The sequence below is a fragment of the Arachis stenosperma genome, chromosome 5 (genome assembly GCF_014773155.1).
Source record: "Arachis stenosperma cultivar V10309 chromosome 5, arast.V10309.gnm1.PFL2, whole genome shotgun sequence".
Lineage (NCBI taxonomy): Eukaryota > Viridiplantae > Streptophyta > Magnoliopsida > Fabales > Fabaceae > Arachis > Arachis stenosperma.
The window spans coordinates 123,361,132-123,376,414 of record NC_080381.1 but is presented as its reverse complement, the minus strand read 5'-3'; the positions used below and the strand labels follow the sequence as shown (position 1 = coordinate 123,376,414).

The 15,283-nt window shown below is 33.5% G+C and overlaps 3 protein-coding genes across 5 annotated transcripts; 1 reads left to right on the top strand and 2 right to left on the bottom strand.

Annotated features, from left to right (window-relative positions):
* Positions 1 to 3,242: 3,242 nt before the first annotated feature.
* On the bottom strand, positions 3,243 to 7,978 carry LOC130979070 (protein LIKE COV 1-like). The gene is made up of 7 exons (XM_057902429.1): positions 7,455 to 7,978; positions 6,668 to 6,720; positions 5,819 to 5,928; positions 5,540 to 5,707; positions 5,365 to 5,462; positions 4,661 to 4,787; positions 3,243 to 3,551 (listed from the first exon to the last, which is right to left on the bottom strand). Exons 1-7 carry the CDS (start codon positions 7,608 to 7,610, stop codon positions 3,448 to 3,450), a joined length of 816 nt encoding a protein of 271 aa, XP_057758412.1. The 5' UTR covers positions 7,611 to 7,978; the 3' UTR covers positions 3,243 to 3,447.
* A 1,792-nt stretch (positions 7,979 to 9,770) lies between these two features.
* On the top strand, positions 9,771 to 10,814 carry LOC130982032 (dynein light chain 1, cytoplasmic-like). The gene is made up of 2 exons (XM_057905859.1): positions 9,771 to 10,012; positions 10,426 to 10,814. The coding sequence occupies exons 1-2, from the start codon at positions 9,875 to 9,877 to the stop codon at positions 10,564 to 10,566; spliced, it is 279 nt and encodes a 92-aa protein (XP_057761842.1). The 5' UTR covers positions 9,771 to 9,874; the 3' UTR covers positions 10,567 to 10,814.
* A 192-nt stretch (positions 10,815 to 11,006) lies between these two features.
* Positions 11,007 to 15,283, bottom strand: LOC130982031 (uncharacterized). Of its 3 annotated transcripts, XM_057905857.1 has the most exons (5): positions 14,808 to 15,283; positions 14,308 to 14,371; positions 12,517 to 14,185; positions 12,275 to 12,419; positions 11,007 to 12,182 (listed from the first exon to the last, which is right to left on the bottom strand). In XM_057905857.1, exons 3-5 carry the CDS (start codon positions 14,158 to 14,160, stop codon positions 11,563 to 11,565), a joined length of 2,409 nt encoding a protein of 802 aa, XP_057761840.1. In that variant the 5' UTR covers positions 14,161 to 14,185; positions 14,308 to 14,371; positions 14,808 to 15,283; the 3' UTR covers positions 11,007 to 11,562. The 3 variants fall into 3 exon arrangements, with proteins under 3 accessions (XP_057761840.1, XP_057761839.1, XP_057761841.1); XM_057905856.1 differs by having other exon boundaries at positions 14,308 to 15,283; XM_057905858.1 differs by having other exon boundaries at positions 11,007 to 12,179; positions 14,308 to 15,283.

Sequence of the window (15,283 nt, the reverse complement as noted above, 5' to 3'; positions counted from 1 at the left end):
CCTTTGCTTCATAGACCAGTCGAAAAGGTGTTTTGTTTGTTGTAGAATTTATGGTGGTGTTATAACCCCATAGCACCTCTGGGATCATGTCGGCCTAGATTCCTTTGGCCTCATCTAGTTTTTTGCAAAGAGCCTGTAAAAGTATTTTGTTAGCAACTTCTACGAGCCCATCAATCTAAGGAGAAGTGGTGTTGTATATGAAATTGCTGTAAAAATGTTACTATGTTTCAGTCAGTAAATTGTCTACCATTGTCTATAACTATTTCTCTAGGTAATCCATAACGGCATATAATGTATTTTCAAATAAATGGTTGTACCTTATGTGAGGTTATTCTGGCGAAGAGTTGTTCTCCGATCCATTTAGAAAAATAATCGATCGCTACAAGTAAAAAATTTTACCTGCTCGGCTACTATTGGAAATGGTCTGAGGATATCTAGCCCCCACTTTTGAAAATGTTAGCTTACCTCCAAGGTATGCAGGAGCTCGTCTGGTTGATGTATTATTATAGAGAGTGTTTTTGACATTGATTGTACTGTTTGACTTTGATGATGCAGTCTCTCTTGATTGTGGGCCAATAATAGCCCACCCTTAGTATTTTGGATGCTAGAGTTCTTCCTCCTAATTGATTGCCACAAACTCCTTCACGTGTTTCTCATATTGCTAGGTCAGCTTTCTCTTTCCTTAGACATTTCAGTAGGGGTCTTGAGAAACCACATTTATATAGAGTGTCATCGGTAAGTGTAAACAAACATGCTCCGCGCTTGAAGAGTTTGCTGTCTCATACACTTGGTGGTAGGGCTCCTGTTTTGAAGTATACAATGTAAAGTGTCCTCCAATCTGCATCCTGTGAAATTGCAAAGATAGACATGGAGCTGATACTAGACTCAGCTAAAGTTAGTTGTAAAAGTGTGGAAGTATGTGTTGTCTCCCTTGTTGTTGCGAGTTTTGATAGAATATTAGTTCTACTATTGTCTTCCCTAGGTATGTAAGTCATCTCAAAAGTTTTGAAATTTGAAAGTAAGCATTTTACCAATGTTAAGTATTGCTCAAGGAGAGGATCTCAGACTTGGTATTTCCCTGTGATTTGCTGGACTACTAACAAAGAATCATAGTGTATTAAGATATGGTGAGTATCTAATTAACAAGCTAACCTCAGGCCGGCTAACAAAACTTCGTACTCAACCTGGTTGTTACTTGCCAAGAACGAGAATTGGAAGGACTGTTCGAGGATGTAACCATCGTCATTTTCTAATATTATCACAGCTCTGCATCCCTCTGTGTTGGAAGCTCCATCTACATGAAGTGTCCATTTTAAAGGTGTTTGCAATGTATCCGATGTTGTGAATTCTGCAATGAAGTCGGCCAAAACTTGCAACTTCAACGCCCTCTGGATTGATATTAGATGTCAAATTTCGACAATTTGATTTACCATTTTATCAGTCGTCCTGCCAACTCCGGTCTTGTTAATACTTGCTGTAGGGTTGGTCAATTCTGGCTATGATGGCGTGGCTTTGGAAGTAATGGTGGAGCCGTGCGAGTTGTTATGAGCAGAGCTAGCAATAGTTTGTTTAGCTTGGGTATCTAAGCTCGCCACTTGCAAGCTTTTACTGATAAAATAGATCGGATGTTGCTTTCTATCTATTTTTGTGACAAGGACAGAGCTAACAATATAAGTAGAAATAGAAAGATAAACAACTTAACATATGGGTCTCCAGTGGGCGCCAAATGTTTCGTGTTATTTAGAGCCTCTGAGGTATAGCTCGGCCACGAGTGCGATAACTCACCTTGAGCTGATCCTTCCGTCTAGAATGCGCTCCGAACTTCTTTGAACACCAGACGAACGGGGTACCTAAAAAAAGGACTCTAAGACTCAAATCAATAAAAGAATGAACAAACTATTATTATCGAATGAATATTCGAGCTTATAGTGATCTATTGAATTGTGTTTTATGATTTATTTTTCTCTGTGATACGTGTTTGGATATATAATTATAAAATTAGTGTTATTCTGAGTGGCTTGCGCTTTATCAGGCGCCAAATTATTGGCGTAGTTGGAGAGTGGACTTTGGATAAACGTTATCTACCTAGAATCGGTCCTAGAATTGGTTTTTAAATTATAGTGAGTTACCAAGCTAACAAGCTTATAGGAAAAGGATCAATTCTTATTAATCTCTTTTTCCTAACTTTTTAAGGAATAAATTAAGACAATATGATATTATGTCATAATTTTAATAAAATTATTGAAAAAATTATTAGTTTAATGTACAGTAAAAAACTAAACATACATGAAAAAGCATAAAGTAATTTTTATGTAAAGATAACAATTAAGACTATTAGATAATTTAATATATTTAATTAAATTACTTAACCTGTGTTTATATTTTAATTATTATTTTCACATTAAGATTACTTTAATCATTTTTATGCAGAGAGTAACCACCTTTTTCACTCTCATATTTCTCATTGATTTATTTTCCTCCACAACAAAATGTAAATTTTATACACATAAAATAAGGAGGGAGATTAATGTTTGTCATTCTTTCTGGTCACTTTTCTACTTCAGTGTTTCCTTCGAAGTCAGATTCTTTAAAGTTTATAAAAGATTGTGCTTGTTCTTGTAGCAAATTGTGTTTGAAACAAAGATTTTTCAATTTGTTCGTAAATTGTGGTTTAGACCGAATTTACATTGTTTAAACTTTAAAGTCATCATTCTAAATTCTAAATTCTAAACAAAATCAAAATATAATATATATCTATCTTATTTTCAGATAACAGGCAAAAATAAACTTACTTTAGATTGTTATGTAGGAAATAAATATTAGAGATGGTTATTTTTATGTAAAATTAATAGTTAAAAATTATTAAATAATTTAATATATTTAATTAAATTATTATCTAACGATTTTCAATTATCAACTTTACATAAAAATAACTAAACGTGAGTTAACAAAAAAGAAAAATAAATATATCGTCAAGTAAATAATGATCACGAAACTTTGGAAGCTTTACAATTTTTTTTTTTATAGATATTGTAAATGCCTTATGTTTCAACTTTCAACAGATCCTAAAGTTAGGTGGTGTACTTACAGTTCCACGGAAGATAAACTTTCACAAACTTTACTGGGTCGAGTCGAAAACCATAATAAGCCCCAAAAAATTTTGAAAAAGAAGACCATAATCAGCACTACAAAAATGAATTGCTATAACGAGTGGGTAAGCAGTAGATTCTTGATCCAAAAAAAAAAAAAAAACAGTAGATTATGCACACGTAAAAAAAGATTCGAACCCCAAGCAGTGATTGGAAATTTTGTATTATCACCAAAACTATATTCTTCCAAACAAACACTAAGTTCTACATGCTATTGCACATAAATGATTACACTTGACATCAGAACCTAAAACATCCAATACTTGTTTATCTGATGAATCCATATGATACCAAATTATCAGCTTCTGCTGGGTCTACTTATATCCCCTGGGATCATGCTTATGCTTGAATCAATCGTTGATAGGAGTTGTGGCATTGACATGCCTCCAGAGACGACAATTTCTGCAATTTTGAAACAAATTCCAAGTTCACCTTAGCATATGTTAAAACTAGTGATTGAATTAGATCATCATTATTTTATTTAATGGCGGTAGGATTAAGGGCTTGTTTGGGTTGAGTTTCTAAAAAAAATATCTTTTTTCAAATTATCTTTTTTCAAAAGATTTTAGAAAAATAAAAGTAATTTTATGTTTGGATATCTCATGTAAAAAATATTTTTTTATCTATCAATACTATTTGGATACAACAATATAAAAGTACTTTTTGTTTATTTATCATGTGAAAAACATCTTTTTAAAAAAAAAAGATATAAATTGTAGCTTCTCAAAAAAGATGTTTTTTCATTTTTCTAGTACTTTTACTTTTATTACTAGAAATTTGCCAAACATACTAAAAGATGGAAAAAGATATCTTCTTAACTTAATAGCATCCAAACAAACACTAAGACGAAAGTTCAATAGTCTTGATTTTTAAAAGATCAAATTACTTTTTGACAAATCAAAAATGAAAGAATTATCATAACCCTACAAGGTTGCATGTTGAAAACAGGGCTAAACAAACAACAAATAAGTTTTATCTCACCCACATGGAGTTGAATACATGGCTTAGACAATGTCATGTTAAAAATCATTTACATTTTCAAGATGGGAAAAATCAGTATTACATGATTAATACTATATTGTAGGTCTGAAACAACAAATAGTATGACAAAAAAGAAATCCGAAAGTGACAACCTAATATGCCATTGAGCATACACACAAAAGGTCATCTCCCAAAAGAAAAAGGCATACATGAAAGTGTTTTCCCTCTGCAACTGAAAGTACATAAGATAATCTAGCAGATGATAGTTTCAAATGATAGTTTTATAATCTAATGCCATGTTAGAAAAAGTATGGAAGCAATATGTGACTGAGTGTATTTTTTACTAATAGTACTCATTTAATCCCTATCTTTAGTTAACCCCCAAATATTCCAAGGCCAAAACCCAATTTGCTCCAATTTGGAGGAATCATAAAATAGATGGAGGCCCTGGCGAGGAGACTCGGAAAGATTATTTATATTCACAATATTTACGAAGTTCACTCTGAATAAATAAGTTTACTTGAGCTTACCTATTCCTTCACGAACTGATAAGTTTGGCCTGATGACATCATTGGTATTGACAAGAAATATATCACCAATATAAAGATGGTTTGTTGGAACATAGACACAGTATAGCTCTTCATCTCCAGAGTAGTTCTGCAAAAGTTTAGTTAAAGAAACAATCAATTTCAACAGGCAATATTGTGTGAAACCTCAGAAAAAAAAAGGTGATTTTTTATTATTGATAATAAACCAGTCTCACCAAAGTAAAACAACCATAATGAAATTTTGCAATTACTAACTGTATATGGCTTACAAAACACAGAACAATAACCCAAAACAATAATTTGCAACTGACAAGAATAATGGATGTATGGTATGGCAATGATAAGGAGCAGTGATAACTGTCGCAGCCATCGAATGACTTCTTTTTTATATTTGATGGTAAAAAAGTAAAATACAAACACATATATTCACAAGTGTTAGCTATTCATGTTCAATATGATTCACAAAAAAATGATTAAGTGATCCTGTATATCATAAAAGCAATACATTGATTACCATAGGATATAACTGTGAAGCAACAAAAAATCTAACTATCCCATACAGAATGACACAGCATAATCAACAAATAACTAAACAGTATTATGTGCACTAGAATATTAAAGTAGTAGCAGCAAGGCATATACATACAATACTCCAAGTCAAGCATTAGTAAAAATCTTTTATAAACCTGAAGAACAACAGAAGAGGTGATGAATCCAAACGCATATTCCCCAACACGTGGATGCCGAATGATGGCTACTTCTTTGAAGGCTTGTGTATTTTGATCTGTGAGAATACATGCATCAACAATTTATTTTTTTGGGATTGAATACATGTAGACTAAGATGTTGTCAAACACATACCCGGTGAAATAGCAGCGCTGATCTGCTTGGAGGCATTATAAATATGACGAACAAGTGGCATTCGCTTGATGAACCACTCCCCAAGGCCCAGGACAGATGCACCCACCCATGAGGACATGAAAACGCCAACCAGGAAGATGAAAGTTATGGAAGTTATGAATCCCAGACCTGAAGAAAAAGTATTAATATCGACGTGTTAAAAAGGTAGGGAAACAACAGCTAATGATAAATCTATATCCAATATATGCAATTGAAGTACAATAGAAGAGAAGAACTCACCAAAAATATCAATTCCAAGTTGAGCATAGATTGGAGAGAAAAATCCATCCACGAAATGAATAAACCACCATGTTATATAGAATGTGATTGCTATTGGAAAGAGAATGACACTGCAAAGTAACTAACAGTGAGCTATCACCAATTCACCATAAGAAATAAAGGATCTCTTGAATTTGAAAAGACCAGAGCAACAACTGGTCCTAATAAAATAAGGCAACCATGAAGCAGAAATGTAACTCTTGCAAAGGGCAAACGTTATATATATATACAAACAGAGTGGTCAGTGTTAGAAAAGATAACATTATTTGTAGCACATATTCCACATAGAATTAGAATAATCTTTTTTTTCTTGGTTACAAGAAAGCATATAGTGTCACGATTAATAACATATAAATTATCTTTTTTCACATTACCTTATCTTTTCAAAACAGGCATTTAAGATAGTAACAAGATTATTACATGTTTCAGCTGTAATTATCTAGGACACAGTTGTAAAGGATCATAAATTACTTGGTTAAAAAAGTTATTTGAAGATTTATGGTTTAGAACTCAAATTTTTCATTTCAACATAATTTCTTAGTAAATAAACTGCATCACAAAAGGTGTAATGATTAGCATACTAAATATTCTCCTAAATACTAAATGAAGTAGATACTAACAACATTTACACCAAGATGGGCGTAGGAATAAAATATGCACAAACAATTCTAGAAAATACATTAATGTTTTAGAGAATGTAAAACATGCAAAAAGACGTTTGTCCTGAAAAATAAAACAACAATTATATGTTTGAATACATAACATATTGTTTGAATAAGAAGAGATTGAATTGAAGAAAGAATTGCGCACCATCCAGTCATGAACTTGTGGGATGCCCAGCTCCTAATAACTTTGTAAAATGTCTACAAAATTGAACAAACAACAAACAGCAATCTGTCAAAGAAACAATAGTTAGAAAGCACAAAATTCTTGCATGCAAGTAAAACAGAGATAACTCTACTTTCAGTTTTCAAAGCCATGAAAAGAAGTACGAAAATTCTCCCAATGTAAGTGATTCCATGTATACAAATCTAGATTAGAACACACCCCCTGCCCCATTCTCAATTTACGGGTGACAATGAGTGTCCCATTATAACCAGCACTTCCTGCTTCATTTTCTTACTATTTTAGCAATCGATCTTTCTTATCTTCCCTTTTTTCCTGGAACAAGCTAGATACATTATGAAATCAAAAAAAAAAAAAAAAGTTTATCTATATTGAAGCCAACATTGCTATCAATTTCTCAAACCAAGCTATAATGTCATAAGATAGCACGAGCTCAGTCATGCATTGCAAATCAAACTGAAATGATCATCCATCACAATATATTTTCTGATTCCAGCTCCTACCCCATTCCTGATTCCTTCAGCATTCACAAGCAGTACCCCAAGAAAACATAACTAATCCCAATCTAGTCAAAGGAAGCTTCAACATTCAATCTCCAATTGCAACAAATTCAACCATAATTCCGGATAAAACAAATCAAGAACGGAATAAAGAAAATAAAGAACAACAACAATGACAATGATTCCACTATTTGAATCAATCATTTGAAAGGAAAACCTAATTGAGAAGAACAAAGAGAGGGATGAATGACCTCGCGACCGGAATGGTGTTGGGAGGAGGAGGAAGAGGAAGGCTTGGAGGATGTTGCGGCGTCTTCGGCGTCGGGGGAATCGCTGACGGGGATGAGAAGCTCTCGATCTCTGTCTCTAGGTACCATCGCCATTGGAGGTGATCTCTCGTCGCCCATTTAGCAGCTTCAAAAACGCAGAAACAAATAACTTCTTTTTAATTCTCTCTCTCTCACACACTCACTCCCTTTTGCCGCCACCGCCACCGCCCCCGCCCTGTGGTGTATGTCCGTCGGAGAATCCGAAGAAACTCTTCAAAACAACACACCAATGCCAATGGGTCTTCCCCTTCCCCCTCTCTCTTTTTTGATCTTTCTATATTTTTTTATTAATTAAGTTTAAGTGTTTAATTACCACTTAAATAGTTTCATCTGTAGTATTATAAAATATATATACTACTCTTCCGTTTTATCAAAAGAACTACACATAATAACATGATAATATGAAGCTCTTCTGTCTAGAAATTTAATTTAATGGATTAATTATTGGTTTGGTCTTCTAATCCTGTTTGATGTGATTAAACTCAATAAAATAAATGGAAGCTAGTTTGTATATATGGTATAATATGTACCGTTTTGGGCTATGAAAGGATGAATGTGTTTTTCTATTTTTTTTTTAAATAAAAACCAAATTGAATATTAAACAATTTTATATTGAACATTTTGATTTTTAGTAATTCTTTATTATTTAAAAAATTCTTCAGATGGATTTTTCTTGAAAAATTAATTATTTTATAATAATATTTTTATCTAATAAGTTGCCAAAAAATATTTTTATCTAATTTTACCAACACTGTCAACATTAAACAAACTAATTTGTGACAAAATTGATTTTTCAACACTCTTATAGCAATAAAATTTATAAAAAAAATTAATTTAAACTTCATTCAAAACCAATTTCAGTGTTTAATCGTTTTCTAAGTAGTTAAACTGCCAACTTGCCTCATATACTCGATTTTTTTTGGGGGGGGGGGGGGGGGGGGGGGGGGGGGGGTTCAGCATGAAGTTCTTCTTGTCAATTTTTAATCTAACTGTAAAATTTAGCCCCCTTTTTTTTTGTTAATATTGTAAAGCTATTTTTTCTTAATAAAAAAACTGAATAAAACACCGTCATAACTCATATAAGTCATAACTTATTTGACTATGTCTCAAATATTTAGAAAATAATAAATTAATATGAAAGTGTTGGTTTGATTGATCCTTGAGGAGGCTAACAGCTAACTTTTTTTTTTTCAACGCAATATCTTTTAATCTAGATTAATAATTAATTCATTACGAATTTAAATTCTATTTAAAAATTTATTATTGGTCAATAAATTACTATAAATATAAAACAAAAATTTAAATTTTCAATATTTATTTAAACAAACTAGTGAATTAATAAGAGAACAATTCAACTTGGTTAGACTAACAGCTAACTAATATACCGTTGTGAACACGCGGGTTTCTACGGCACATGCATGCCATTATTCAAGAAAGAGTCACAAGTCACAACAAATAATAAGTCTCCAAAATTGAGGAAACTAGAAAGAACTTTCATTCATTTAATTAAGAGAGGGACATACATGCTCCACTCCAATGGAACCATCCTACGTAAATCGTTATTAAACCAAAATAATAATGCATAAATTAATAGTCCAACACTATAGTTTTGTTAATGAGTAAAGTTTGGCTGCTACCATACCAAAGCCCCACATGCTAAAGTTGTACCCCCCACTTCTTTAATTCTTTAATTCCAATTAATAATGTAGCATCAACTTTTTTTTTTTAATTCAATCTGAGATGGCGCCTTTTTTCCACCTTAATTAATCTTTTACTAGTTCATATGTTCATCACGGTGTGCTATTTTCTCTGACCAGGTTGCAACATTTGGCTGCTCCAATCACAGTCAATTTTTTTGTCTATCAAAAAATTAAATAATACCCCCACTTTAAAGTTTAAACAAACCATTGCAATGGCACCGTACCATGCATGCTATAAGCTGGTCAACTCAAATTTGTTCTGTACATAATTTTAATGTAAGAAAGAAAATAAAGATTCTAATCATGTATGGAACTTTGAATTTTATGAGAGACTTATGAGTGAATGTAGGAAATTAAAGCAAAGGGACTAGACAAAAACAAAATGCAAATGTAGACAAGATAGGTGCAATTAAAATGTTGGTCTATGATTACGTGCCACTCTTAAAGTGCTTAGACTTTCTTAATCAATCACTTAATTCCAAATGCATCATTGTTGGAACGTGAGTTCCTGCTGCTAAAATCTCAACCATTGATTTCTCCACTATCCCTTGCTACATAAACCTTATATATACAGCAATAATAGGTGTAGAATCTAGAATCATTTGTGAGAACCTTAGAGAAGAAAAAGCTAGTTAAGCAAAGATGTTGGAAGGAAAAGCTATGGTGAAAGAAACAGACATGCCAGGGAAGATGCAAATCCAAGCCATGTCCTTTGCTTCACAAGCCCTTGATCTCTATGATGTTCATGATTGCAAATCTATTGCAGGACACATCAAGAAGGTGCATATCATCATCACTTTTATTTTCATTTTTTTTAATTTAATTTTAATACTGAAAGTGTAAAGAATTCTATACTGTTATTCAATTATATTCATCTATTTAGATGACCTTTTAAATGATAAATTTAAAAATAAGTTATTTTTACTAATATGATAATACCTGATTAATTAGTGGTGTTTTACACTGATAGTATATGAAATTTAATTTTTTTTAACGTGTTTGTTTTTCTAATATAGTTGCAAATTTAGGTTTAAAGCTAAGATCCTAGGTTATACAGTATCTTGCCAACTGAGTTATGTGTTTGTTGGTTGATTCTGATTTTTAATCTGCTCTATGGTTTTAATTATTATTATTATTTGCCTTTTTTCAAATTGATTTCATAAGATGGTATGTGATTTTTTTTTTCTTTGCAGGAATTTGATAAGATGTATGGGAATGGGTGGCAATGTGTAGTAGGTTCCAATTTTGGATGCTTCTTCAGCCATTCACCAGGAACTTTCATATACTTTGCTCTTGAGACCCTTAATTTTCTCATCTTCAAGGGTGCCTCTTGAATATTTCTTTTTTTACATTTTATTTTTTTACTATCATATATAATTAACACTTCTTTCAACTGAGTTTCTTGTATGTACTAGCGGATTATGTTTGTTGTAATATTGTATTTTAGATAAAGTCATAAAACAGAGGAAATAGTGTTCTAAATTTTGATCAACACATTTGAACTTTCAATTCACTGTATTTTGTGTCATTATTAGATTTTGACGCAACTCCTCTATTCTAATACACACAATTTTCTCATTCACCTTTATATCTTTATAATGTTAAATAGACATCTACTTTGTGAAGTTCAAATAATATTACTCTATATTCTTTTGTATTAACAAATAACAACAATAACGGGGTAGCATTACCAACATCTAGAAGTCACACAATTTTATTAAAATAAATAAATAAAACAGTAAATGACAATAAAGGTATTGGATAAGCCAAAACCCTTAGACCCATCTTTCTCAATCTTAATGTTATGTTTGGCACCTATGTCAAAACATGGTAATGTTTACAAGGGTATATATATTTGATGATTTCAACTTTTGCATGCCATAAAAAGCCTTAAATAATTCCTAGTACTATTAGAAAAAGCTGTTAAAAAGTTGCTAGTATAAGTGGTGACTGGTGAGTATCTCAGAATCTTTTGTACCATTGTTATTAGCTGACTAATTATAGTTCCTAAGTACCTGACATTTTCATGATTCGTTATATCATAGTACTCATCATGCAATGTTCAGAACCTTCTTCGATGAATGTAGAAAGTATATTTTTTATTTCCATCTCTTGTGGTTGAAATTAGCATGCAAGGTCAAAGAATAAATGCACTATATAAACAATCCAAATGTATTAGTATTCTTTCCTAGGAACTATAGCTTTTCATAGCAAAATTATGTGACTTCTTCAGCCAAGTATTCTTTTCTTGCCCTTAATCCACATGAAGATGCTAATATCTAAAGGCTATGGATTCATAAATTTCCATGTCTCAAAAAATGTAATGTTAATCATAAATTTACAAGTACCTCCTCAATTAATCCACTTAATACTAAGCTCTCTACTTCACTCACAACTTGTTCAGCTTCATCTGCAGAAAATCCATGCCTCCAACCCCATTTCCATATTCCATTCATCATTCCATAATTGGAATCTATATCTCTTTCCATCATTGCATAGATATTATCCGAAGCAAGTTTCTTCCCAGATTGAATTTCACTGTATGATGACAGATTCCGAATGGCTATGCAGATTTCCTCAACCAAACTTCCTAAAGAGATGTGAAATCTTGAGTTCCCTAAAGAGGTCAGCAACAACAAAGGGTGGAATACTTGTGATTCTTGAAGACTTTTGCGCTCTGCGAGTTCATTCGCGCAGTCTAAGTAGAGTCTGGGATTGACTATTCCATCTGCTTCAATTTTTGGTAGCATCTTAGGACAATCCAAATCAAGATTGAGGAGTTCCTCGGCATGGTTAATGAATGATTGATTGTTTAAAAGAAAATATTTCAGCTCAGCTTCCTCTTTGTTGTCATGCTTGTTGCTATCAGCTTCACTGCCATTTTCATGTTCAGTCTTTAGCATCATAATATTGTCTGCTGAAGAACTCTGGCTCTGATTACAATCTTCTGCTATATATGCAAAAGGGAGGGGAAACAAAGCTGTTATTTCATGATTCATGCAGAAGTGACACAAGTGATTGCTAGATTCTAGAGAGATTTACCTGTAATCTTATTTGTAGAGGAATATACTTCATCTTCTATTGCAAGATCATCTGCTATGATATCGATGATTCTAATCTCGGTGCAGTCATCTTTATACTGCACATCAATGGTCTTTTCTTCTTCTTTCTGTGCTAGTTGTTCATCCTGTGCAGAAGAATAGTGAAATTAAACTCCAATTGAAGACCTTCCTTCATTCATTGATAGTTAGTTCAAAAAAACAATCACATGTAAGTAGACTTACTACTGGTTTAGCTGCTTCAGGCTCAGCAGTAGACCTTTGCTTCTTCATCTGATTCTTAATCTGTTCTTTGGAACTCTTAATTTTCTGATTCTTTGTTTTGGAGATGGAGTTTAAAGAAGTACTCTTTTTGCCAGGAATGTCATTCAGGTCAATTCTGGATCCACTTTGTGGCTTCCTCAACTTTGTGGAGCTGATTTCTCCTCCTTGATCCTGAGATTTTGTCACAATTTTATGTTTCAGAATCGCCTTTTCCGGTGGCATTTTGCTAGCAGTCTTGGCCTTAACTTTTCTATCAACTGTTTCACTTTCCTGTGATTTGTGATTAACATTGCCATTCAGTTTCACCTTTCCTCTTAGAGCCTTCTCATTTTCATTAGGCTTGATCTCTTTTGCTTCCGGCTCCATGATCTCTCTGAGTAGCTCGGTTCTTCCTCCCTTGGATAACCTTTTGGACACATGTTCTTCTATTTCCTTTCCCATGAATGTTCCAGAAGAGACTGGTTTTGCTTTTAGTTTTCTGAGGGATAAATCTTCTGAAGGAACCGGCTCATGGACTCTGGCAAATTCGTGACAAGGAGTACATCGAGGTTTGATTAGCACAATTGGGGGTAAATCATCAAGTTGCTTGTAATGAGCCATTTGATGCTTTCTCTCTGTTGCAGGACTATTTAGAACTCCATTGAAGTGATTAGTCTCAAGGATTTCCCTCAGAGTCTTACTCTTATGTCTTTCTGGATGAACAATTGGATTAGTCTTTCTTACCTTAGGCATATCCACCTCAAACATAGGCCTTTTTTGATTCACAATCTTTTCACTCTCCAACTGTTTTTGCATCAGAGTTGGAAACAATCTTGAGGTTACTTCTTCTTCTTGTTCTAAACCCATCAGCCTCGCAACGAGGCTCGGCCCTTTTTCCTTCCTTGCATTCATTGGGGAGAATGAAGAATCAGAAAGCCTATCATTCTGAAACATGGAAGATTGGCTCGAGCTTGTTGAATGCATTTCTGATGCCGAATCCAGTGCTTCAGTGCTTGTTCCTGGAAACAGATTTTGCCTAACCAAACTCTCCTTAATCACTTTCTTAAGTTCCTCTCTGCTGCTACTTGAATAACCATCAGCACTAGGCCAAGGTCTTTGAAATCCTATTGAATTGCTTTGTTCACTGAATCTATTGGAATGTGCTCTATCATCAATAATTCTCTCATTCTCAGGTTTCTCGCTCTGTTTTCGCCTTGCACGAGCCACATCTCGGGAAGCTTCTTGCACCTTCCTAAGCATTACCAGAGACTCTTGGAGATCAAGAGCACCTTTCAACAAATCTTTTGCAATATCTTCAGACCTTCCACCATAACTTAGGCCTCTAGACCATGAATCAATCATGTTGTTCAGCCTTTGAGCTCCTCTCGATACCTCCATGAGCTGCAAGGATGAAGAATCAAAAGTTCTCTCTATGGACCCTTTTGAGACCTTATCTTCTTTGTCTGTTCTGTTTGTCAATGATTCCTCCGTGTCCTCGGCCGGCCTCCGGCCACTGGCTTTTGTCCTGTCCTTCCTCATCTTCTGTGAATTGGTCCTGTATTTCCTAATTGACCCACACTCCACAACTCCTTTTGGATCATCACATGACATGAAAGGCCTATACATGACTGAGTCCTTGTTTTGGGATATTCTGTCACACAGGAATTTCATCAAAAACCTTAGAGGCCAATTAACTAAACTATATTCTAAACAACCACAACAAATACCAATGCTTATATTTTAAAATAACATAGAATATATATATATACTTACATGTTGTTTGTCCTCTTGGATCTCACAGTTTGTCTACATTAGACAAAAATAATACTTATTAATCCTGTTGAAAAGATATGCAATTAACAAATTAGTCCACCAAAAAATTAGATAGATCAAGATCATATGCAGAGAGAGAGAGAGAATAGGGGATCTGTAAATGATGTCAAAAACTCAAACTTCAATCAACACAAAAGTCATAATTTTCATGAGTCCACTAAGGGAAAGAAGAAGCTGGAATATATTTTTCTCATTCTCAGTCCCAATTTTCCAGAAAACAAAAAACAAAAACACATTTTGTTTCTTCTACTCCCCAGTCCCAAAAAATGGTTGGAACTTGAACCACACGTTCAGCATCCAATGATTTTTCACCTTCAAGGAAAAAAAACCCAAGTAGACAGAAGAATACAAAAAAGACATAAACAAGAGGAGTCAAACTCATAATTCATTTTTTTTTTCTTTTTCCACTTCTAAGTTTTCACACAAGAACATACACTCACCCTTGTTGTTTTTCTCCAGCTGTTCATTCTCAGAACCAGTTCCAAAACCATTAAAAAGAAAAAAGAATAAGCACCCCAGATGAGAAAAGTTGAAAAAAACAAATTCTTTGAATTAAGTTTCAAGACATGTCAGTGTTATGTGGTTAATGGTGATGAGCCAGGAAGGCTAAGGCTAATGAGAAGGTTGATCCATGGTGGAATGAGGTCATCAGATCCACGTGGGAAGTTCATAACAGTCGGTGTGAGAAACTAAACTAAGAGGGAAGGAAAAAAAAAAAAGAAAGCAAAGCAAAGCATAGCAGAAAAACTAGAAGTATAGCAGTAAAATAATAACACAGTTTAAGTGTGTTGGTGTTTGTGTTTGTGTTTATTAAGTGGTTAAACGGTTTTGTTAATGAGAAACAGTGAGATCGTTCAAGAGATCGTGTGTGATGTGATGAGATGAGAGAGAGAGAGAATGATATTATGGGATGAAA